The following is a 25,422-nucleotide window of genomic DNA, read 5'->3' on the forward strand; positions in this document are numbered from 1 at the left end:
AGGGCCGGAGAAGGGTGGATGGAGATGGGGGTGCCAGAAGGGAGATGAGGGCACTGTCCATCATACTGCATTCCCACCCACCTGGGAAGGGGGGCCCTGTCACCCCTAAACCTGGTTGAGGGGGACCCACACACTTGCTTACAGTGAGCAGGGCTGCTGGCTGCATAGGCCAACACCCACAAGGAACAGGGCCTCCCACTAGGGTGAACATGTCAATTCACCGGGCTATTTTCTTTAAAAATCATCTTAGAAGAAAACCGAGGTCTTAATGAAGAGGCAGAGCTTCATTCCCTGCTGACCCCTACGCAGAACGCCCTTCCTGAAATAGCCCACAGATAGATGCTGTGCACACTGGGGTGGACTTGGGACCCTCTGAGAGGCTCCTGAAAGCCACACCTTCTGGAGTCGGAGGACTGCAGGGTTGAACAACACGGGTAAAAATGGTGTCACATCACTCGTGCCTCTTCCCTACTTGAGAGCTGAGGGCTTGGGGACAGATGACTGGGAACTGGCCTCTTGGGAGCACAATGGACTTCCTACCCTGTGTGGGAAAGAGCACCAGCTGGCTCCTGACCTCATCACCTCGGAAGTGTGAGGAGATGGAGATCTATGGAACACTTCTACCCGGCCCAGAGGCCTCCTGTTTTACCTTTGTTCTACGTGCTGAGGTTTAAAACAAACAGGAACCAGGCTCCCCCAGTCACTAGTCCCTGCTCCCCTGACCCTCCCTTGTCTTCCGCCTCTTGAGCCCACGATCTGTGGTACGGAATGTGACTTGAGGTGACAGGCCAAGCTACACATGAAAACCCCCTAAAAGTTTGTATTGGCTGAGGACCGCCCTCTTTCTAAAGGCCCCTTAAAATTTTTTAAAGCAAATGTAACCGTGACTAAATAATTTATCTATCTTTCAGTCCTGAGCCTCAAGAAGCTAGGAATGTGACTGGAAGGTTCACTTTCAGTTTCAAATACCACAGACTGAAAAAACAGTAGAATGTTATTATCTGATGAATTCTAGAGCTGGTGACTGAGAATTTAAGCTGATTTAGGGAAACGGCTTCACATCCATTCCCGTAAATCACTTGTTCATTAAACTCAGATTTGAAAACATTTGTTTTCAGGGATGGAACATTTTCATCTGCAGCCCAGTATGACTTAAACAACTAAGTCTTCATAACTGCCTGATGAGTAAGAAAACAGATCTGGCAGTTTTGTCTTTCACCTGACAAGGACCCAGAGTCCAAAGGTAGTTGTGGGATCTAAAGGTTTCACATCCTTTCTGGATCCCCAGGCCAGGCGACAGGAAGTAAGCAACAACCACCAGCCAGGCCAGCTGACTGGGAAAGCAAGGGCCAGCCATGAAGTGGCTCCAGCTGTGGGACATTCTCCACTGCAGCCCTGAGTGAAAGGTAGGCAGCAGGCAATGGGAAGACTCATTTATAGCTGCATGACCTTGGTCAGAGAGTCACCTGACCAGCTGGGACTCAGTTTTCTCATCTGTACAATGTGGCAAGTTAGGATGGCCCCTAAGATGACACAGCTCTTAAACAGTCAAGTCTGGGAGGTCAGTTTCTCAGGCACAGAGAGAAATTTGGATGGCTGAAGCACCTGGCCAGGTGGGCAAGATGATCCGAAGTCAGCCGTGGGCTGGCCCTCCAGACACAGAAACATAAGCACAGCTGTCACTGTTAAAAATTTAAATCTTCTTGATTCCAGTTTGGGGATCTTGTTAAATGTGTAGCTTTACTCAGCAAAAACTGATAGCTTACAAAATATCAAGGCTTCTTACCACTTCCTGAAAGAACATACTGCTCTGGGTAAAATGATGGATACGCCACTTATTCAGACATTATGCATTGTTCCCAGGCACTGTATGTCACACCATCCTTCATAAATATGTACAAATACAGTCAACTAAAAAAACTTTAAAGGAGAAAACATAAATGTTTTTTTGTTTAATGATTAATTTATGAACCTCAAAATCATCTTAAAGATTGCTTCAGGCAAGTGTTGTATTGGTTTCTGTTGAGTTTATTCTTATGTATTTTATGGTCCCAATTCATACAGTAGAGGAAATTTTTCTCTGAATATATACACCATGCACCCATGTGATGCTTTCTGCCCACTGACGTTCACGTATTTTTGTATTATTTTTCATTGTTTCTGGGGTTTATATGTTTTTGTTGGATCTTTAAGACTCAAACGTATTATACATGAATAAATGATAAGTGTGTCACCTTAAAAACAAAGTCCAATCACAGGGACATCCCAGGTACACTTTCACACTCATGAACTGTCCCTGGCACACAGCTCACTGCCCCACTACTTGCATTCTCCCTCTCACACACACACTCACACAGCCACGCTCACATACACACTTTCTCACGTTCACACTCATTCTAACTGGTGCTGCAGTGGCTGGCCACACAGCAGGGTCGTGACGTGAAGCCCCTCAGTTTTCCTTTGATCAGGAGACCAGAGTGGAGGCTCTGAGCAGGGCCCAGTCTTCTCTCCATTTTCTGAATCCCTGTCCCCCAGGAAGTGCCGGCTGCGAACACGACAGGACCCGGCTTCTACCCAGGCTCACCTCTGCGTCAGCGCAATCTTCAGCTTGTCGTTCTCAGACTTGAGGTGCGTGTCGGCTGGACCCGCGTGAGAGGCCTTTTCATCGTCTGTCCCGTTCACACTGGACGCCTGAGTAGAAGACGGGGTTTCACACCCAGGTTTCTGGTCAAAGGGAAATGTCTCCACACATTACTGCTGTCCCCACATTGGCAGCAAATTAGGCACAGTGAACAACTGCGTATTTGTGACTGTGGACAAACCAGCTTACTCAAACAGAAGGCAGTGACTACTAACAAGTAAAAGAGGCTTACAAAGGCCACCAGTTATAGGGAAATACCCTAGAGATTACACGTGGAGACCATAAAGTCTCCCACTTTACTGACCAGAGCACCTGGGTCCACTGCTTTTTAATTTAAAGCTAGCAAGCTTGAGTATGTGGGTTTCTTAAGTGCCACAAGACAGAAAGCACAGATTAAAAGGGATGGTGGGTTTACAATAAAAAAGAACAAGTCATAGTGAATGAAGGCAGAGAAGAAGTATTAAAGATTAAAGCAGGGACAACTTAAAAATCCTATACGGAGTTAGATCATTATATCTGTTTAAAAAACAGGAGCCAGATATGGGTACTGCTGTCTCGGTTACTACTTAGCATTGTTATGAATATCCTAAAGTGTTTTGTGCAATAAGCCAGACCACAGGGAGGTGAAATCTCATCTGGTCTTGGGTAAGATCTTAGATTTTATAGTTAGCATCCAATAAGCATAAAGGCAAAGGAAAGTACTATGAAGGGAACGATGTATAAATTTGACTAATTTTAAATTCCTGCATTGCAAAAAAAAAATAGTGAACAAGATTAAAATGCAAACAAAAACCTGGGGGAAATATCTGCAGCAGATATTATATGCAAAATGTTAATGCCTTTTCTCTACTGAAGAACTCCTTTTTTAGTTTTTTTTTTCTTTTAGACAGGGTCTTGCTATGTAGTTGAAGCTGGCACTGAACTCATTATGTAGTCCAGGTTGGCCTCGAACACATTGTGATGATCTTCCTGTCTCAGCTTCCTGAGTGCTGGGATTACAGGTATGGGCCACCACACCCAAAGAAGAACTCTTAAAGAGTTCTTATCTTCAGAGCTGTGTACTTAAGGATTAATGGGTGAATTGATACATATGGGATTTGGTATAAAATATGGACAAGAGCACAGAAATGGGGGGCATACATAAAACAGCTGCTCAAAAATCCTAATTAATCTGAGGCAGAAGGATCTCTGCAAGTTTGAGATCAGCCTGGATTACAAAATGAGCACAAGGCCAACCTGAACTGCAAAGTGAGGCCTGCCTCAAAAAGACAAAAAAATCCTAATTAATAAAGCTGACCTGTGGGTGCCTAGATGCTCACTGTACAACTCTGCCTTTATATGTTCTATATATGTTCAAAACCTGTCACATTAAAAAAAAAGTATTGATCCCTGGTACCAAAAAAAAAAAAAAAAAAAAAAAAAGAAAGAAAGAAAGAAAAGAAAGACCCTAGGAATCAATACAAAAAGATATTTTTTTAAAAAAAGGATTATTGATATTTACAAAGAAAAATACACATAAATAAAAATATTTAATGTCACTAGAAAAAGAATAAAAGATTAAAAAATCCAAGGAGATACATTTTTCATCTGTCAAATCAACAAAGCTTTCTTAGTGATGGTGTGGGAAGCAAAACCCTTATTCACTGCTGGTGGGAGTGGGAACTGTACGCTTCTGTAGGGGAAGCATACAGTGTGCTTCAAAAGCTTTAAACATACCCCTGCCTGCAACCCAGACCTCCTGTTCAAGAATTCATCCTGAAGAAACCTTACATAGAGATTGGCAAGAACACACACTGCAGTGTCACACTGTGTGACACCGTTTAGCTGTTAAAACAGCTTTTAATAGGGACAGAGCTGGTGATTTTTTCTCTTCTTCATGTGTAGTATGTGTTTTATTTATACAATAAACATGTATTTTTTAATGATCACAAGACCCTTATTGTTTTTGTAATTAGGCTGCTTAAATTTTCAATTACTGGGAAAACTGAGTCAAAGAATTCATTCTTTAAGAGATTCAGGAAAACAAGCAAGTGATTTCTAATAAAAAGAAAAAATTTACAATGATCTTTGTATTTGGGAAAATACCAGGAAAGATATACAAAAACTAAAGCTTTGAGAGCAAAACTCATTCATTCGTAGTTAATATACACAGTGACATTTTATTGGATATATTTGTTTGTTTCAAGTTTAAAATACTTTGGGGGGACAAATATTAAAACAAAGCCATCTACAGAGAAATTCTGACTTTTAGGTTTAAAGAGAATACTATGATATTCAGAAAAAGAATATATATATATATACATACATATATATATATATATATTTTTTTTTTTTTAATTGCTGAGATGGAGTTCTCCCTATAGAACCCAGGCTGGCCTTGAACTCGAAATCTCCTTGCCTCAGCCTCCTAAGTAGTCGGAATGTGTACCACTGTCTCCAGCAAGACCAAGACAGTGTATCAGCAAGTCTCTACACTATGGAACATTTCTATAAGACTTGTGTACAGTTTTATAGCTGTGCAGAGATTACTAAGTAATCAGTATATTAAATTAATAATTACTAGCATTTAGATTAAAGTTATTTAGATGGATTCAGGAGGGCTCTGTCCACCTGCAGCCTCATCTCCTTCCATTTCCATAAATCCCCAGGGGTACCTTTTGTATGACAAGCCCAGGCTCAGTTCTGGGAACAAAACTCAAGACAGATCCACGCATGCACACACCTATGCTGCCACCACTCTGAGAGGCTGAGGAGGAAGGATTGCAGATTTGAACTCAAACTAGGTAACTTTGCTAGACCTTGTCTTAAAATTAAACAAGGAACTGAGGAGGCAGCACAGGGAAAAAGCCAAATATTATTTAAAAAAAAAAAAAAAAAAAAGACCTACTTCTGCCCTTGTGGAGCAACCCAAGCTGCCAAGTCTCCGGCAGAGCCAGGGCCCGAGGTGCTTCCTGCCCTCCTCCGAGCCACAAATGCCGAAGCTGCCCCTGCCGGCAGGCGGGAGGGATGCCGGACCTTCTCTGCCTTCTTTGCTGACTTCACCTTCCCAGGCTCTGTCACTGCTCTGGGAGGCTGATGGTCAGGGCTACAGTAGAGCCGGGCAGCTCCAGACACCCAGGCCTCCTGCTCTTTGTCGTAGGCGCTATCCCCAATGTCTGTCCCTTCCTCATCTGAACTGCGGCTGCTTCTGTCCCTCTCCTGCCTCCATGACATCACTCTTTCCCTTCCTCACCAATGCTGTGACTCGGTCAATGGTCATGGATACCTCCAGTGTCCACTGACTACTCAAGCACAAGCACACCATTAGTAAATAAGCTGCCTACTCCTGAGGAATGGCAGTCTCGCTCACGCAGTATTCTGGGCATATCTGCAGGTCCCGTCCTGCCTGGCCATCATGCTGGTCCTGAGAGGTCCCTTTCCCTGAATCTCTGTCTGCCAGGCCTTTCTTTGCCACTCTATATACAATGTAGACACCAAGAATGCTGTTATTTTATACCAGGTAACATGGGTCCTTTTCAGTCAATCATCACACTTCTAAGCAGACAGACCACTCAATCACTGGCATACACAGCTCTCCTCCAGCTGAGGCACGGCTGAGGGAACACCATCTCCCACTTGAATTTTGTGAAAAGAGGGAGAGAGACACAGGGCTCTCGGTTTCAAATTTCCTCTCTACTGGGCACAAGGCTGCTGCTGACTATCCTAAGGGGGCCCTGGCCACGCCCACAGTGAGGAAGCATGCACAGAATGTTGCTCAGGGGCTGGGAACCGGCAGTAGCTCTAATTCCATCAACCATTTTCTTTCAAAAAACACAGTACCACTTCTTCATAAAAACATGTCGCATCCATCTCACTGTGAGCAGGCTAATAGTTAAAAAGGCCTTCAGAATGCCTGATTGCTAAAATCCTCTATTTCTCGCCAAGAATGACAAGGAATGAGACATCTCAATCACTGATCATGCTCAATTTATTCTGTGGACAAATTACTCACCTGGGAATGATTACTTGAGGTCTCGATTTTTTCCTGGGACTTTTCTCTGGCGAGTTTGGCAGCTTCTTTTACCTCCTGAAATTTCTCTGCAAACTGAACATGAAGAATAGTTATTAAAGTTTTGATTAATTTTATTCATGGCTGCTGTTCATAAGCCATCTTTATTATTTTGTATCCAGTTTTAACCCAGTAAGTTCCATATAAATCCAGAAAAATTTTATTTGAGATTAAAAAGAAATGAATATAAAGAGTGCTTTTTTTTTTTCAGTAAGCATTATTGTCCAAGACAAAGCAAGAGTAACTCTCAAATGATGGAAGCTGGTTTGATGATGAGACATTAAAAACAAATTAAAAATCCTAGATTAACAGTAATGAACACAAAAGCAATAGAAGAAACATAGCTATATTCCAGAAGGAATCTATTAAAACCTTCACAAACACTATTGGTATTGGTTCAGGAATACTCAAAAGTCAGTGTCATGAAAAAGAAAAACACCCAAAAAATTTGAAGAAAGGAATCTTCGAGGTTTTAAAGGGTTATGACACAAAACAGTAAGACGCAACACGTAGCTTATGATTAGATGCTTAATCATCATTCAGTCTGCTATAAAGGACTTCAACAACAATAAAAGAGATGGAATATGCTAATAACTTGAAATCTAGGTGGTATGTACAAGGTGCTTTGTATTCTGTGCCTTCCACTTCTTAATGTTTTAGTATTTTCATAGTAAAAAATTTCTTTAAAATCTCAAGGCAATCATTCATCACTGGCTCACGGCCACCAAAAGGCAATGGATTTTAATTAGTAAATGCACTGAACAGAGAACGGGCAGTGCTAACAAGCAGTGTCCTATTACAAAACAAGGAGAAGCTCAAACATGGTTGCTGAGAAACGAGAGGAGCTAGCGGGCTGCGGGCTGCAGAGAATCCCAAGGTCTTGCTGAGGACTCACCGGTCTGTGAGTCCAGGCTCTCCAAAAACTTCTGGCGTGATACATCACTAATAAGTTCAAGAGGGAAGCATGCAAAAAACCTAACCTTTAAAAATCTGGATATAAACAGAATTGAACATTCATCTGCTTGAGGGGTGAAAGGGTAATTTTCTAAACTTGGAAGAAATAACAAAAAAAAAAAAAAAAATCACAAAAGTGACAGTTCTGTAAATGTTTGAATACAAAATCAGCAGGCAGGACTAACTCAGAAGGAAAACAAAAGCCTGGGGGAAATATCTTTAGCTGGGCTAGGCCCACAGAAAAAGAGCTATTGTTTTTACTATTGAAAGAGTTTGTACAAAATGAAAAGGAAAATGTGAACACCCCAACAGATAAATGGCAAAATTCATGAATTAAAAATAAAACAACTGAACAACTTACAGAAAAGATCATTCAGGCTCCTGGAAATGTAAATCAAAATAATGAGGGGCCATTTTTGCCTGTTAAATTAGCAAACACTAAATACAATTATAAACCCCAGCACTGGCAAGATCTTTCTGGTAGCGCTGGGTTATGGTACAGGCCCACTGAAAAGCAATTTGGAAAAGCGAATCATGAGTAGGAAAGAAACCCTTTATACCTACTGATTCAGTGCTATCACTTCTGGGAAACTATTCTGTGAAAAGAAAGAACATGAAAAAGGAAAAAAAAAAAGGCCTTCATTGTAATGATCATAACTAGCATTCATTATCCACAGTCATGAAAATCCAGAAGTAACCCTCCAGTCCATATTAAGAACCCGGGCCAGGTGCTTTGTGGGAAACTCCAAGTTCAGGTTATCTAACATTCTCTCCCTATTACTTAATATATGCTTGTCACCTTCAAAAACACAGTTTAGAAAAAGTGCATTTTTAAAAACCTATGGCCCTAACACCAAGAGATAAGCACTAACCACACAGACTGAAGACACCTGTATCTATGCACTCATCTCACATATTTCTTTTAGAAAACAGAATGACACTGCGCATGTCATTTATAACCACTTTTGAAATTAACAGTATGGCAACCCTTCCAAGCAGTTATACCATCTTCTACCATATTATCTCTGTTGCTGCACAATTAAGAATATACTGAAAGGTACACTGGGTAATTTAAACAACTTCCTACTGTGGGAGGTTGAGATTCCTTCCTCCCTCTCCCCCTCCCCACATTCCTGTGACTGGCTCTCCAGCCCTACCTTGCCTCTTCACCTCCCCGTCTTTCCCCCATTATCAATGACGCGATGAAGAAAACCTTTGTAACTATATCTTTGTACTCAGTTACAATAATTTCTATATAACACATTCCTGTGAATAAAATGCACATCAAAGGTTTTTGAAATACGTTGCCCCTTCTCAAGTCTTTATTTATTAAGGTCATTTTCTGTAGTCTTTTGTGGTAATAATTTTAATCAAAATCATTATCATCCTCATGGAAAATGAGAGGCGAGCAGTGTTTGCTTTTACGTGTGCCATCTCTTTGGCCTCACCACTGAAGACCTGTGGCAGACAATGCTGTCTGCTTATCCAAAATTCCCTTTTTTGCTGGGCGTCCTGGAGCATGCCTGTAATTTCAGCACATGGGAGGTTGAGTCAGGAGGATTCAAAAGCAAGGCCTGCTGGGAGCTGACCTGTTGAAGCTGGAGACTGACTGTAAGTGTGGGGCTGAAGTAAGTCCAGCCCAGAAAAAGCAGAGAAACCAAAATAAACTATGTAAACAAGTTGTTCCAGCTCTGAGAAGGCAGGGCCCCAGGCCTGCCAGGCAAACAAGTTGCTAGGCAGTGGGCCTGGAATTGATACTCTTCTTTGGAGTATAAATAAACATGCTGCACTGGTTGAGCAAGTGCTTTCCTCCCATCAGGAGGATAAGGGCTCCACCTGACCCCAGCTTTGCCTTTTCTTTATTTTTCTCATCCTCTCCAGGTCCTGAACCTCAGGAGCTGCACTGGGTCCTGGCAAAGGCCCTGTCTCAAAAAAACAAAAACATCCTTTTTCTCTTAGTTTAATGGAATCTCAAATTTGTCTGTAGGAGATGGAAAATGAAAGCCTAGTCCAAGTCAATTACAGAAACCTCTTTATCTTGGGAGGAGTGGGCTAGGGACCCAGTACTGCAATGAGAGCTGAGAATTCTTCCTCAGGAGTTTCCAAGGTGAGCGTGTGGCACCACCCTCCTGCCTCTTCCCGCTTGCCATGAATATAGATGTGATAACACAGCTTGAGAAGCCATCTCAGCACAAGGGAAGAGCTAAAGAGAGAAGACACCAACCAGCAACACACACCACTCTCAGGCCCGAGGTTATGGGGCCAGTGCTGCCAATGCCCACTCAGGACTTGTCTTCTGCAAAAGAAAAACTCGGCTTGCTGAAGCACTGTGATAAGTTTTCTTTACTTGCAGCCAAACACATTCTAACTAAAACATCCAAAGGATGATCATCTGTTCAGAAAATGGCTCCTTACATTCCGAGACAGAGAGGTAGGAGGTTGGGCAATATTCTTCCTACACTGAGATAATGGAGTGAGTGATGGGAGTGGAGATCTCTGAAATAGGTAAAAAGATCACAGCGAGGTGAGATAACTGAAATGGGTAAAAATCAAAAGCCACTTGAGCACTTGGGACTCCACCCTGCATGGCTCTCTCATACAGGCTCTTACTGGTAGAATGCGTCTCTACGTGCCTATGGCAAATGAGGTAAAGCCCAGCGCAGAACTGTGATCACTTGGGGTGAGATGCCAGAAAGAATCTAAATTTTAATAACCACCCTCCAAGTCTCAAGTCCCCCCATTATTTAAAAGAACCACCCCTTGTGCTCACTTTAGCAGTACATATGTTAAAAACATCCCATCCATCCATGCATTCATTGAGATCGGGTCTTACTAAGTTGCCCAGGCTGGGTTTAAACTGGCAATTCTCCTGCCTCAGCCTCCCAGAGTGCTGAGATTACAGGTACACACACTACCATGCCTCGTTCTTGTGTTTCATTTTCCCTCCTATGTCTTTTTTTTCCAAAGTTCTTCCTTTTCATCTGAACACGCAAATCCCTTTTTCAACATTCTTCAGGACGCCAAGGTCTTATGTCTTCTCCCGTGGGTGGACAGATGAGGCCCCGTTCACACACAGCTTCAACTAATTTTGGAAAGCATAGTTAAAAGAGTGGAAAGTTTCCCTGTGATGCTTTCTAGAGGGTGGTTCTGAAGTGGTCCTAATGAGGGCTACTGAAAGCAAGGTATCTATTTTCTTTCCGGGGGTTAGAGAGAGAAGTGCGCGTAGTGTTCCTAAGTGGAAGTTCCACACCACGCTCCTTTCTCCAGCCTGAGAGTTTGGTTACCAGCCCCTCCAGGGCCGTGGGTGGCTGCTGGGAAGGCAGCACTATCAGCCACAGCTGTCCCTCAGCATGCTCCTTGGGAACCCTTCAGACCCAAGTTCCTTTGGTGCTAGCTAATTGTCACTTGTCAAGCCGCCAGCCTTACTTGACAGTAATTTATCAGTATGTGGTTAATCATTCACTTTGAAGGAAAGAGAAAGGCTGATTTGAAATATTCTGGACAGAGGCGACAACTGAGAGCTTATTTGAGAAGCCTTTGTGCTAATGGCAGGTCACAGTCACAGGGTGGAGACTCAAGTGCTGTGGAGCCTGAGTCTCGGGAAGACGGGACACTCCTCCTTAATGACAGGACATTTTCTTCTGTCTGGGAAAAATTAGAAGCAGCCACCCCTGGAAACTGGCACAGCTCAAGGTCTCTTCAGTTCTGGAGCACAAAGAACTGAACTTTAACAGCCTGCTCCAGTTTTTGCTTGAGTTTTCCTTTTGATTCTTTTCATAGAAACTTGCCCTGTTCATCATTCCTAGCTACTGCGATTCCTCCAAAGATGAAGAGATGGTTCAAGGAAGCTGTGAGTGACTTAAACCATCAGGAAAGAACTTCCAGCCTGGGCAGGATCAGTAGCAGCAGGACCTAGGAGCTTCTCAGTGGGCCAAAGCTCCCAACATCATTCCTCTGGTCATAAGCCAGGATGCAGGGGGCCACTGGGTGTTGGGGGTGCTCCTATCCATCCAGATACCCCTGCAGGAGACAGCACCCCTTTATGCAGAGGTTTTGGCCACTCAATCAGTCACCGTCACAGTGGCTTCCACTCTGCTCAGATGCTTGCTGCCCTCACAGCACCCATCTCAGCAGAGGGCGTCACTGCCTCTACCCATCACCGTGCCAGACTCTGCCTCCCTCATTCACTCAACAAGTTCTGCCAATTTGGCTCAGCCACTTTAAAATCTCTCCAAATCTGCATCAGCACTACCCTCAACTAAAACAATCCAATCTGACCTACTGCCAAAAGGGGAGGGGGAATCTATCTAAAGTACAAATCTACTCATTTTTCTTCTGAGCTTAAAATCCTCCTCAGATCAGAAGATAAAGTCCATAAACTCGAATGTGACCTACGAAGATTTCCAATGGTGGCTGCTAAGAGCATCCCCACTCCTAAATCAAAATCAAGGATACTCTACAACCCGCCGCAGCTTCCCTCACATGCCACGCACTGCCACAGCTTTGCTCTGCCAGTTACTGGGAAGACCATGACAAGGGGAAACTCTTCCTGTGGGCTCAGCCGGACAGTCTCATTGTGCTGGGTGCCCAGGAGAGGTGGCCTGGTCTCAGGTTCTACACTGAACCCTGGGGAAGTGGTTAAGCCAAACTATGTGGGAGGAGAAACAAAGCCGGATGGTTAGTCATAACGAGTTAGGGAAATGGCAATGTGAATGGGTCTGGTGTCTCAGCGCCTAGTGACAGCTGACCATGCTGGCCCCTGCTCCCAGAAGCAACAGTGACTCATCCTCTTCCTACAACCAGCCTGAGTCTGCCAGTGCCCCCACTCACGTGTTTCCTATACCACACAAGGCTGCTGCAAACAGCAGTCTGCAGATAACTCCCCTCTGCAGATTCAGTCGAGCAAGAGCTCAGCTACCAGAGGATTCTCAGGTCCTCAAAGGCCCTTATCAGCCAGAAGCAGCAGACCTTGCAGAGCTCTGCTGAGCTGCTGAGCATCATATTTGCCAGGGCCACAGTACCCAGACTGGGGTGGAGAGGACATCTCTCACCATTACATCTGTCTCACTCTCTTCTCATTGCTGGGATAAAATACCCAACATTTACAACTTAAAGGAACAGAGGCTTATTTTGGCCCTAGTTTTAGCAATGCAGTTGGCTGACTCCAAAGCAAGACAGCATGGCAGAGGGACATGGTGGAAGGAAAGGTGCTTACCTCTTGACTTCCAGGAAGCAGAAAGAATCAAGGGAGGAATCAGGAAGGGAGATACAACTTTCCAGGTCCTGCCCACAGTGACCCACTTCTTCCCAACAGAACAGCAAGTCAGCAGTAGCATCCTATATTACAACCACCTTCCAAACATACACAGCTTCGGGGGTCATTTTAGATCTGAACCAGAACAGCCTGCCCCAGGCCCCCCCAAAACTCATGCATGTCTCTTTATGAAATTTATGTATTTAGTTCATCTCTAACAGTGACCAAAATCCTAATAGAACACTGCTGGAAAGCCCAAGTCCAAAGACTACTCTGAGATTCAAAGCTAACTTTTAGCTGTGAGCTCCTATAAAAATCAAAAAGAAAGTTAAACATTTCTAACATACAGTGGCCCAGAGTAAAATTTCCCATTTCAAAAGGGAAGAGCAAGGAAATAGAAAATAAACTAGACCAAGATGGAAACAAAGTAGGGCAAACATAAATTCTGTAGTTCCATGTGCAGTCCCCAGGGCAAGTTGTGCTGATGAGATGCACTCTAGAGGGCTTGGGTGGCCCCGTCCTTACATCACTGCAAGTGGCTGGAGCTCTTAAGGCTTCTCTCTTGGGCTGGCTTTGCTTACTTCTTTGGCTTTCCTCTTACGTTCTATATTCCTGGATTCCCCATTTCCCTGTGGTTTCTTCCATCATCTTTTTGGCTTCATTCTTACAACTTCACACACTTCCCTCTCAAAGGCATACTGCCTTGCCTCAGAGACCTTTTTCTGAAGCCTTGGTGCAAGTCTCCCTGACCCCATAACTTTTGCACTCTGCATGCCCATTAAGGCTGGCACCACATGGATGATTTCAAGGTCTGCTCCAGCTGAAACAGTAGTTGGGCACCCCTGAATCACAGCTGCAGTGGTCTGTGCTTGGATGACTGAGCAGTGTGAAACAAATTCTGCAAACCAATTCCCTAGGTGGTCCTTATTGAGCATGGTGCAATGGGATTCTCTTCTCAAATGAAAGCTTTACCACCTTACACCCTTGAGCATTCAATGGGTGGAGGCTTGCTGACTCCTGGGATGCCATAAAGATAACATTCCTATTGTCCTGCTGTAATGTAATAGATGTTTCTATTGTCCTAGCTTGAGCTTCTTTTTAATGCTATTCTTTTCAACAGTTAAGTTCTTGGACAAACCTTTGCAGGGCCTTCCTTTATGGGAAAATTGAAAACTTTTCAAACAGGGTTTACGTTCCTAATGTTCAGTATAAACTTAGCTAAAAGCAGCACACAGTATCTTTACTACAGACTGAACACTGGGCTGCTTTAAAATTTCCTCTGCCAGAATAATTAGTATGCTGTCTTTAATCTTAGTCTCCTGCAAAGTCTTAAGACATGAGAAAAATGTAGACGATGTTTTGCCAGAGCATGACCCACATAGTCTTAAGTCTCTCTGCCAATGGAGTGCTTGTTCCCAACTGAAAGCACTTGAGCCTGGTTTTCTGAGTTCTGACCAGAAACTCCCATTAAATTTATCTTCCAGTATTCTAAGACTTCTCTAGGTGGCAACTCCAAACCTTTCTTAACTCTTCCCACAAAGAAGTTCCAAAGACTTCTAAACCATACAGTTAGGTAGCCACAGCACCAATCACACTCTTATACTAAAATCTGTCTTATTTATTTTCCTTGTCACTGGGACAAAATATCTAGCACATGCAAATTAAAGGAAGAGAGGTATTTATTTTGGCTCACATGTTAGTCTATAGTTGTCTGCTCCAAAATCAAGAAAGCAAGGGAGGAAAAGCGTGGTGGCTAAGAAGCAGTGAGAATCAAGTCAGGATCTGGGAAGAGAACATGCCCTTCCTGGTCATGCTTACAGGGACCCACCTTTTCTGATTAAAACTTACTGCCTACCATCAAGTCAGCTATGGAACCCACATAATCCAATAACCTTCTAAATACATGAAGCTCTGGAGGGCATTTTACTATTTTCTTTTTTTTTTTTCCCCTGGGAGCCGTTTTAGAGCTAAACAATAACAATATTCAATGACCTACCCGCACACTTTTGCTTCCTACTCTGTATTCTGAGGCATAGAGATCTGGGAATTTTAGAAGCCAGGAAGCAATGCTTCTTCAAGTGGACAGCATGGCAAAGAATGTTCCGAGTGCTACCAGGCTGGTGTGAGCTTCCAGGCTTCCAAGGGAATAGTCCTCACAGAAGTACCTGGGATGCAAAGGAGGACCTCTGGGGTGCCCATCAGGGAATTCACCTGGTACTGGTTTGGGGCAGCTGACGTGTGTGTGTGTGTGTGTGTGTGTGTGTGTGTGTGTGTATGTACATATGCATGTGTATTCACTGGACAAGTGGAGGGTACAGACTAGCAGGCCCTTGTCAAGTGGCTTCCTGTGTCACCTAAGTCCACCTTCTGTGAAAGCTGTCCTTAGTACACACAGGGAACCAAGCAGGTGAGTCTGTAGCAGGCAACTCTGTTAACTCCTCAGAATCTGGGATTCTGTAAAGGTCTTCAGGAACAGGGACTGCATCTCTGATCTGAAGGACCATCATGTTGGCAGAGCAAGAAGGCAGTGTATATTCATCCAGGAGTCCAGGCAGCCCTCCTGGACTTACGAGCTTTCCCAAGGCCTAGACTTTCAACCGTTCCCAAAGTTCTCTGAGAAACTGACATTCTCTCAATAATTCCCTGTGTCATGTCAACTATTCAGTATTATTTCACCCCAAAAGTTCTTCCCACCTACCCAGAGCTCCTATAGCAACCTAAAAGAAAACTTTACTAAAATAGGCTTCCAATTCCTTTGAATGGCTGCGTGAGGGTGCTCAGAAGCAGTCTGTCCCTCAATTTCCCCAAGTCTGTGGTCAGCCATGTTCTGCCCTTCGGGGCCTTTCTAGCTGCCCACAGGTGTCCAGACCACTGGAGAAGCAAATCAAAGCTGTAGATACTCTCCCAACAAATAAAGGGACACACACTGCACCTCCCAACTCAACTGTGCGGCACTGGAGGGATGCAGGGACCCCAGATTAAGAACTCTGAGTACTGCCTGACTCTTCCTCTCTGAGGGCTGCAGAGTCCCTGGCATCGATAGCTGTTAAGACACACTGCGCCGTCCTTTAAAAGATATAACAAGATGCACTGTGGCTGATCAGGATCAGTAAGGTAACAACGCTTTTCTCACAGGGGACCTAAAATCTAGTTGGCACATTGTGGGCAAACAAGTCAGCCTCTCCAAGTGTATCCTGACCCGCTGGGCCCAGGAAGCAGGGGCTGATACCCAGTGTGGGGCACACTGGGCTTGCTGCTTCCCCATACTGCGGCTTCAGGTCCAAAGCAGCATCTCAGAGATGAATTTCTCTTCCCAAACCAGCTGCTCCAAGAAACCTGGTGTTGTGGAAAGGCACCTGCCCTGGCAGCCCTGTGATGCCAGAGAGTGAAACGGCAGCTGACAGGGAACATTGCTCACCAAGTACCACTCCATTCCAGGACGGCACCCAGCATGGTGCCACCACACAGTGGAGAGGACTACGTACCTTTGTCAGCTGCTGCTCAGAGGAAAACCCCAGACCAAACACTGTGTTGGCTCTGCTGTCGGCCCACTGCCCAAACTTCTGTGACGTTTTGGTGAAGGTCATATTCGGTGTGATTGTGCTGTTTATGATCACCTGGAAGAAAACAGCCCAGAGCAGAAATGTGAACACTTGAGTTGGTGAACACCACTGTCCCTCCTCAGAACATCTCCTGCCAGTGGGGTCAGCACTCACAGCCCACTAAGTGCTCCTGATGTGTCCTGTGCTGAATTACACAGGAACCATGGCTAAGGGCAATTTCAGGGAGCTAGCAGTCAGTCTAAAATAGGTAGGAGAAAGGCTTTCCTGAGCAGGGAATACTTCCCCAAATGGCTGTTTAGTGTCCCCAAATTGCAGTGCATCAGGACACCCTCGCGGCCAGTTGAAGCATCTGTTCTCAGAGGAACTGCATTTCTAGGCTTTTCCAGGCACCACAGCTCCATTTACAGTCTCTATAAGAAGTGGGTGCCACCGCTTCCCAACAGGAAGAAGGTTCTCTAATTAGGAGAATCTGGTACAGACTGACCTACAGAGACTAATCATACGCTGTGAGCAGGGTAAGGACCTCACAAGGCAGTGATGGCAAACCTTTCAGAGACAAGTTTCCAAACCGTACCCCAAGACCCGCTTATTTATTACAAAATGCCAACACTACGCTCAAACCTGAATACTGAGGTTTTAGTTTAGAAAAAAACAACTCACACTTTAACATCGTTTGTCTTAAAAACAACTCATATGCTACATGTTTGCTACCACTGCTATAAGAGATACTCACTGTCACCACTCCTTGGCCTTGAAGTAAGATGGGACAGACAGATGCTAGATTCTAAAAGGAGAGAGTCACAAAGAGCAGGCTGCCTTGAAAAAAAAAGGTGACCCTCAGTTGAAAGACTTGTAAAACATGTGACTCACAGGTGGGAGTGGCGGGGGAACAAACACCTTCCCCCGTCCCTCTCTGAGCCCTTTCCCACTGGCCAAACCCAACCAGCAGCCAGAGGACCTAGGGAACCCACGGACATCACTGCAGGTCAGCCTCTGGAGTAAAAGGGTGATATCCAGCCAGCCTGCCTGCCTTTGCTTCCTTCCACAAACATTTATGAAGCATTTACCACACGGCAGACATTCTGCTAACCAAAGACACAAAGCTACCAAGCACAGTCTGTAAAGGGACCTGCCTGATGCCACCAGACATGAGTAAGAAGTACAGGCAGGGGAATGGAGTGTGGAAAATACAGATCTAAGCCACGGGCTGGGACAGCAATGTGCTGAAGTCCTTCGAGGCTGGCAGGATTCTGAATGACCGTGGACAGAGGCCTCGCACAGCAGAGGACACAGCTCTCAAGCTTGTGCCAAACAGATGGTGTGCCAGCCAGTCAACCTGGAATAAAAATGATACTGGATTTTCTTTAGAACCTAGCAGTGTTTTGTTTTGTTTTTTTGAGACAAAGTCTTGATATGTAGTTCAGGTTGGTCTTGAACTCACAGAAGATCCTCCTGCATCGGTCTCCCAAGTGCTGGGACTACAGGCCTGAACCACCACACCGAGCAGAAACTAGAAGTTTGCCAGGTACTTTTTCATAAAATCTTTTGGGTAGAATTCATTTTTACAGAAAGAGAAACTGAGGCTCAACGAGGTCAATTGACTTCAAGATCATAAAACTAGAAAATGTCTAAAAAGGATATGATGTATATATTAACAAAGGAAACATTAATTGATTTCAAAAACTATTTATCTATTTACCCTGTTTAGGGGTGCATTTAGTTCCTTCAATGTGTGACCTCATCATCACTTTTTAGGAAATCCTCAGCCACTCTCTCCCTGGATGCTGCTTCTGCTCTGTAACTTGTCTCGTCTCTCCATGTAGGGCTCTAGTTACACACGTGCTAGATCTTCTGAGGGTGCCCAACACATTTTATACTTATTTTCCCTTATTCTTGGATCTCTCTACTTCAATTTTGGTAATTTTTTCCTGATGTTTTCTAGTTTAAGAATTTTGGCTACTAATGTAACGAATCTGATGCTAGATCTATCTACTGAGTTCTTAATTCCAGATAGTATATTTTTAAATTCTAGAATATCCATGTGATATTTTAAATCATTAAACTCTAAGTCCCTGAGGATACTGTTCCTTTCATCCATCTCCACCTCCCTGAATATATCAATCATAATTACTTTATAATCCATGATCTGAATATTTTTATTGCCTACTTTTTTTTTTTTTTTTTTTTTTGGTACTAGGGATCAAACTCACGACCTTGCACTTGCCAGGCAAGTGCTTATGCTGCTGAGCTAAATCCCCGGCCCCTAGTTTTTTCCTTCCTGATTCTAGGCATAGGACACTGTCCCTTTGCATATCTAACAAATTTTATTGCACGATGTCCATCAGAGAAATTTTCCCTTTTTCTATCCTAGACTAGGAAGGTAGATAAGTGATCCCTACTCTGGGACAGAGCTGGGTCAGGGCTGGTTTTTGGTTCCAGTAATCGCTGTGTTTAGGGCAGGCCCTATGGGATTTCAACTGACAGCCTCACAAATCTTTGTCTTCTTTGCCCTAAAACATGGCAGAGATTCAGTTTTGGTCTTGAGAAGTTTTGGGCTTAGTTCTATAGCCTTCCAAATCCACCTGTCTTCAGCAAGAATTCAGCAAGTCTTGAAAGAGAAATTGGTCAAGTGCCTCTAGCCACTCCAATCTCCTACTTTGTCCCTCAAACTACATCTGCTGGCCTCTGCTGGCCCCCAGCACCCCTTCCTGGGGACCAAGTGCCTGATGTCAGGCCTCTAGCTGCTCTGAGAATGAGTCAGTGGCTGGCAAAGGGTTATGCAGGTATGAGCATCATTTCCCCACTCACTCTGAGATTTTTATGCCTTTATTTTTGTCTTCCGTCTCTGTTGCAGGACTTTGCCTTCTCTGCCCTGTAAGTGAGAGAATTGTACTCTGCCTCTCTGAAATGTCTGGCCTGATCTTTTACCTTTTGCCAGTAGCCTCGAATTCAGCAAGTGTTTTATGAGGAAACTCAGCTCTAAGTCTAAAACCCCTCATCTCCAATTTGCCACTTTGGCCTTGTGTTACTGCTAAACGTGTTGGTGACATCTCTTCCTCTCAGCAGCATCTCTCTACTGGAGCCAAGCCCCAGCCTGTAGCATGCACCCAGAATTGGCAGACGGTCCCCAGGGAGTGCTGCCAATTCACCTCTGAGCGCTCATCTCTCTGGACTTTTAGTCTCTCTAGTTCTCATTATTTCTATAGCTCTCTGATACTTTGAAATCATATTTATTCCTTTTTTCTTACTTGAGTTCAGAGGGAAGACAGCCTAGCAGAATCCAGACACATCTTCTTGGAAGCAAAGTGTTGAATCAGTAGAAGTCGAGATGCAACTTACTGTGTGCCTCAAGTGACATTTCCATGTATTGGGGAAGTGTGCTGTCTCTCCTAAGATTGCTGCTTACTTCAATTAAGCAGCATGCTCAGAAACATTAATCTAGCCAATTGGCATGACTTCAAACTGCAGCTACCCTCCAAGCCTTTCCCACCTCCCAGTGCTCACTCTAAGCCATGACGCCAGACCTCTGCCTACCTCCTTTTATAACATGGAATGGGGGTAGGTGGCTGGAAGAGCAAATTATGGGCACTGGACCACAGCCCACCACTTATACCCACCAAACTCACTCTCCCTCATCCTGTCCCTTGCCCAAACTCATGGTATGTATGATATATTTTGGATTTGGTGAGATTACAGTGATGATAATGGTAATGCATTTTCTACAGTACTAGCAAAATTGAGCTTATAACTGAAGTCCATCAAATTTACCCTACCTAGTTCTCTCCAGTCTCCCAAGATAAAATAAGGGTCACTCGTCGCAACCTATGCTTCCTGAAGCCCTCTGGGCTGCACAGCTTGGTCTCCAACTCTGGGTTATTACTCCTACCCATACAACATGCACTGTGCACTCAGCACTGCAGGCTTAGAACAAAGGGCCTGTGCACTCTGGGGACACAGTATGCTGGCCTTGCAGGAACTCATTAGGATTCTGCAGTGGCAGCTGCACTGCCCTCCCCACTCCCTGTCAGCCTGAGCTGCTGGAGAATCGCTTCTGTCCTGCCTTGGTATAGCTATCATTCCCTGTCACCATCATCAAGGTGCCTGGGCATTTGCCAAACACAAGCTGCAGGACCACAAGCTACAAGTGAGCCAGGAGGGAGGAAGACGGAAGCTGGGCCTGGGGCCATGCTGCTCTTTTAATCCTCAGCCAACAATGTGGAAACGGCTTCACCATTATTACCGTTCTATATTCACAGAAGGCGACACAGGCCAGGTGACACCGAGAGTCTGGGCAAACGTGGAGTGATGGTGCCTTCATGGATTAGTAAAACTCCTCAAAAAAACATGGATTACTCAAGTAAAACTGAACATGTACATTCTTCACCTCTCAGTATACACAGCGGACAGAAACTGCTGCACAGGTATATGGAGAAATGTACCAGAACGTTGGCAGCAGTGCTGTCTGCCACCAGTGGATAAACTGGCTAACCTGTGGTATGTGTAGTCCCTCGGGGAAGCACTGCCCAACAGGAAAACGAACCAAGGTGATATGCATAACATGGATGAGTCACCAAAATGTAATGTTAGATTAGAAAAAAAGTCGCAAAGGAACACATACATGAGAGTCTCTAGTACAATTTTGTTTGTATAAAGATCAAAACAGGCAAAACTAAATAATATATTATTCAGGGGAAGGGTCAGCAAACTACAGCCCCCAAGGCAAATCAGGCCTATGGGCTCTTTTTATAAATAAAGTTTTTATAAATAAAACTTTATTTGGTTCCAGAAATGTGCAGGAACTGGGTCTTTTACCAGGGAATCTTCTTTCCCTATGGAAACTTCAGAGATAACTGAAATTCTATTCACTTACACACTTCCTACAAAAGAAGAGTACAACAGCCACAACACAGAAGGCTTTAAAAAATTAACTCTCGGGCTCTTGGAGAAAAAGTTTGCCAACTTCTGGTTTTGAGATATATGTGCGTGCCAAAACTAGCAAGAAAAGCAAGTGAATGTATGACACAAATTTCAAGAGTGGTAGCTGCCTGAAGGGTGGATGGAAGAGCGTAAATACCTAGGGGAAGGCCCAGAAAGGGCCCTCGGAAGTACTGATGGCCCCTCTGGATGATGATTCTACTAGAGATTGTTCAGCTTCACCATGGTGTCAAAGTCACCCACATTCAGATTTTGCTTTATGGTCTTTCCCTGAGCTAATACCAGGTAGCACAGCCCTCTCTCCCAACGCTGGGTAGCAACAGCACCCAAAGTCCTGCTTTGCCATGTGATCCCATGAGCTTAATGGTGCGCTCCGACTGAGTGGAGCTGCAGCATGTCTCATCGTTAGCACACTTCGTGTGTTCGAGGCACTGCTGAATTATATTTTCAACTCACGATGGCTTTACCAGGTTGTGGCTGCACTGTTGAGTCCAAGAGCTTCTGTAGTGACAAAGGATGTAACTTCAACTGGTGAGGGTCACATGAGGGTTCACTTTATTACTAGGCATTAAATAGTGCCTATGAACAGCTGAAAGTTCACAGTCCTGTCACACAGTTCTCAGGGAGCCTGATCTTCAGGGTGAGCAGCAGCTCGTGAGAAGAGCTGGCAGTACACTTCCTGTACATACAGACACTGGAAAATCACCAAACAGAGGAACTGGTGGAACCGGTGAGAGCTCAAGCAGACTGTGGGTGAGCAGGGAAGGGTCACAGGAGCGGAGGACTTCAGGTAGAGAGCAGGTGAAGGAGCTTTACCTTTGCCTGAGGCTGGGACAGAGCCAGTAGGCAGAAGCAGTCGGGGAGCCACAGGCTTGAGATTGAGGGTGCAGGTGAAGTGTGGATGCAGCAGGGCTCTCAGCTCTGATGGGAATATGTCTCCTGGGGAGCAGGCAAGGAAAGTCTGGGAAGCCACTGAAGCCCAGGGGCAAAGGGCATGCTGGCACAGGTATTAACACAGGCTCATAACTCTTGGATCTTTCCTTTCTAGTGAGTTATCTCTGAAATTTCCACAGAGTAAGAAGATGCCCTGGTAAAAGACCCAGTTCCTGCACATTGCTGGAAACAAGCTTTCATAAAATGTTTCACAACATATCTGTCACCAAGGAAGTACTGATGGCAGATGCAAAAAAGCTCTCCCCAGTCTCTGGTCACGCCTGCTCTGGGCTTGGGCAGAAGCTCTCATGAAAGAGGTAGAAAGGACACAGGATCCATCTTCATGAGCACTTTCCCCAGTCCAGGGAGTTGGAAATTGGAAGTGTGGAAGTTTTCCACACGGACTGCTGCCTGGTTCTGAGGTAGCACATAGAGTCTGTTTTTTAACCACAGTAAGGGAAGAAAAGAAACCAACATTCGTGGAAAACCTACTGCGTGATGGGACTCTTCCACATGCGCATTCTCCTAACAGCAGGTGCTCTACACTTACTCAAAACAGAAACTACAAGGATGAGTGGAAGAGTGAACCATGAATGTGTCCTTGAGAGCAATTTTATATCCTCAGAAGTAAATACCAAACAAGCCAGGGTTTGGGATGTTTATGGCTTCCCAACTGTCACAATTAGGCAGTACTTGCAACCCAGTGGGCATTGCTAAATATTTGTAGAACAGATGACCTTTAAGGTCTCCTCCAATAGAAGTTTTCTGTGATCCTATAAATAACTGAGAACCAAGGACAGCAGAGTCATCCAAGCACTCGGGAGAAGCACCTGCTTCAGGCAAGTCTTGTCCAGAGGCACAGGCAGTTTGTCACAAGGAAGGCAGTGATTAACTTGCACAATAAAGAGTGCCAAGAGCACAATGAAATCAAATGCTGCAATGGCTCAATTAACAAATGTTCTGGAAATGGGATTTCTTTATGATGGAGTTGGCAGTTCTTCCCATTAATCCCATGGCTGTCGCTGTGTGCTGCCTGGATCACGTGGCCAACCCCCGTCCATTCTAAGGTTTCAGTCCTTGGTTTCCCCTTGACAGGAGCAGGTGAAGAAGCACAGAAGCTGGGACAGAGATGGGAGGGAGGGAGGATGGAGGTTGGGAGCCAAGGACTTGAGTGGTGACTGAGGACACAGGCGCCCTGCCCACTGTCCTGCAGTGTGCACAGCACACCTGGTATGGGCTTGGACAGGAGGTGGCCAGGCCGGACTTCATCACCTGTTCACACCACTTCTGTCTGTGCTGCTCACTCAGCTTGGTGCTGAAGCACTGACAATGAACAAGGCCTGGTTCCACCCATCCTCAAAGAGCTCACAGTCCACTGATAGTAGACCCCTCCCAGAGATGGATCCACAAAAGCCACAGAACTTGCATGATTCACTTCTGCACATGTCTTTAGGCAGCAGCTGGAACTGACACACCCAATACTGTCCCTGAAAAAAAGAGACCTTCAGTGTTTCAAAGAATAAATCTGAATACAAAGCCTTCTTATGATGAGTAGCACCAATTGCTCTCAGCAGTAAGGGAGGCTTCTGTGTGCCCCTCCTCAAGTAGAGCATGACAAATGCTTGGATGGGGAAGAGGATCTCACACACTGTGCCTGCTGTGAATGACAGCTGCTAACTCTTTCCTTCTGGGCGCCTGTGCTCTCCTGGCTGCCTTTGGTTCACACAGCGGCTGGGCTGGTGTGACCACTAGGTCCTTCCATTCTAGCCACTAGTTGCCAGAGCACGTCTGCTCCATTTGGGAGGGGCAGAGGCTTCCTTTTCCAGACGCTGATCCAGAAAAGCCAAGAAGCAGCCTATGGCCATGGATCTGATGCAGCTAGGTCAACAGAGGCAGCAGGACCAGTCTCCAGAGCTGCCTGAGGGCACAGAGATGCAGTCTATGGGCTAAGACATGGCCTCAAAAGCTAAACTGGCAACTCAGTTCGGATCATTATTTGGGATCAAAGGCCTAAAAGGAAGTAGAGTTGGAACGTGGTGCAGCATGATGATAGGGAACCATCCATGCCCAAGTGGTCAGCCTAGGATTGCATTCTCTAGGCACCTGGCCTAGACCTAGGACACATGGCTGGGCAGGGAGTGGGGACCTATGCCCGGCAGGGAGGGCAGTAAAGATGCAATCAGGACATACTCAGGAATAAGGACTAGAGAAGAATCACACCGATTGAATAGAGATGGGGCAGGGTGGGTGAAGACACTGGGGCCAGTGAGAGGGCAGCAGTTAAAGCCACTCACTGCCCCTTATTCCAGTCTGCAGGAAGTGGGATACCCCACCCAGAGTATTCGGAGAGGGTGGGATCTGGGGCTGGGGTGCTGGGGTGCCACCTCTGGGTGAGCAGAGGGCAAGGTGCAGGGTGCCTGGCCATAACAACAGCTGGCAGCACTCACGAGTTTCCTCCACAGCCACTGGACTGTAGGACAGCTGAGGCACAGGACCTGGTCTATGTCTTGCCTACTTGTTTGACTTCTGCTAACAGGGTCAAGAGTGGGCCAAGCAGGGATACAGTGGTGCTAGGATCAATAGTCTATTCCAGTTTTCCAGGCAGGAGACTGCCAATCCCCAAGTGCTGGTGAGAATATTAAGATGACTAAGTCCACCTCCATCTGCCTACATGTGCCCCAGGGTCCTCTGCTTCCTTTGCAGAACAAGGCTCCACCCCTGTCCCTGATGCCACAGTGGTGAAGCTGGAGCTCTGGGGGAGGCTCCAAGGATACCAGGTAGCCCACACCATGGCAGGTGGGTACGGAGGCCTGACATCCACTGGTTCAGCCTCTGAAATTCAGTGGTGTCCCATGGCGTAGGCTTTCAGTTCCCACTTTTTATCTTGGTGGATCCCCCACACTGGGCCTGAGTCAGATCTACTCTACAGCCAGGGTGTCAGCTCTCCTTCCTACACCCGTCTAATTTTTCACAGCCATCTTTCTCGGCTGGGGCTCCACCACACTGTCACAATCGTCGGGAACTGCATAACCATAATGATGTGGTGCCTGACAGGCTGACAAGTTACTAAAAGCCTGGTTAAAAGGACAAGCAG

The 25,422-nt window shown here is 45.3% G+C and overlaps 1 protein-coding gene across 3 annotated transcripts in view; it reads right to left on the minus strand.

Moving 5' to 3' along the window:
• Positions 1-25,422, minus strand: part of Homer2 (homer scaffold protein 2) — a 91,974-nt gene that overhangs the window by 12,472 nt on the left and 54,080 nt on the right. For 2 of the 3 annotated variants that reach the window (XM_005006258.4, XM_063250097.1), the window contains exons 3-5: positions 16,383-16,514; positions 6,633-6,725; positions 2,585-2,724 (exon numbers count right to left, since the gene is read on the minus strand). In XM_005006258.4, coding sequence (XP_005006315.1) covers positions 2,585-2,724; positions 6,633-6,725; positions 16,383-16,484 — 335 coding nt within the window. In that variant the 5' untranslated portion in view covers positions 16,485-16,514. The remainder of the gene's footprint in view (positions 1-2,584; positions 2,725-6,632; positions 6,726-16,382; positions 16,515-25,422) is intronic. The other variant, XM_003475476.5, reaches the window with a different exon arrangement.

The sequence above is a fragment of the Cavia porcellus genome, unplaced genomic scaffold (genome assembly GCF_034190915.1).
Source record: "Cavia porcellus strain 051 isolate PalLab524CR breed Dunkin Hartley unplaced genomic scaffold, mCavPor4.1 scaffold_6, whole genome shotgun sequence".
NCBI classification, from domain to species: Eukaryota; Metazoa; Chordata; class Mammalia; order Rodentia; family Caviidae; genus Cavia; species Cavia porcellus.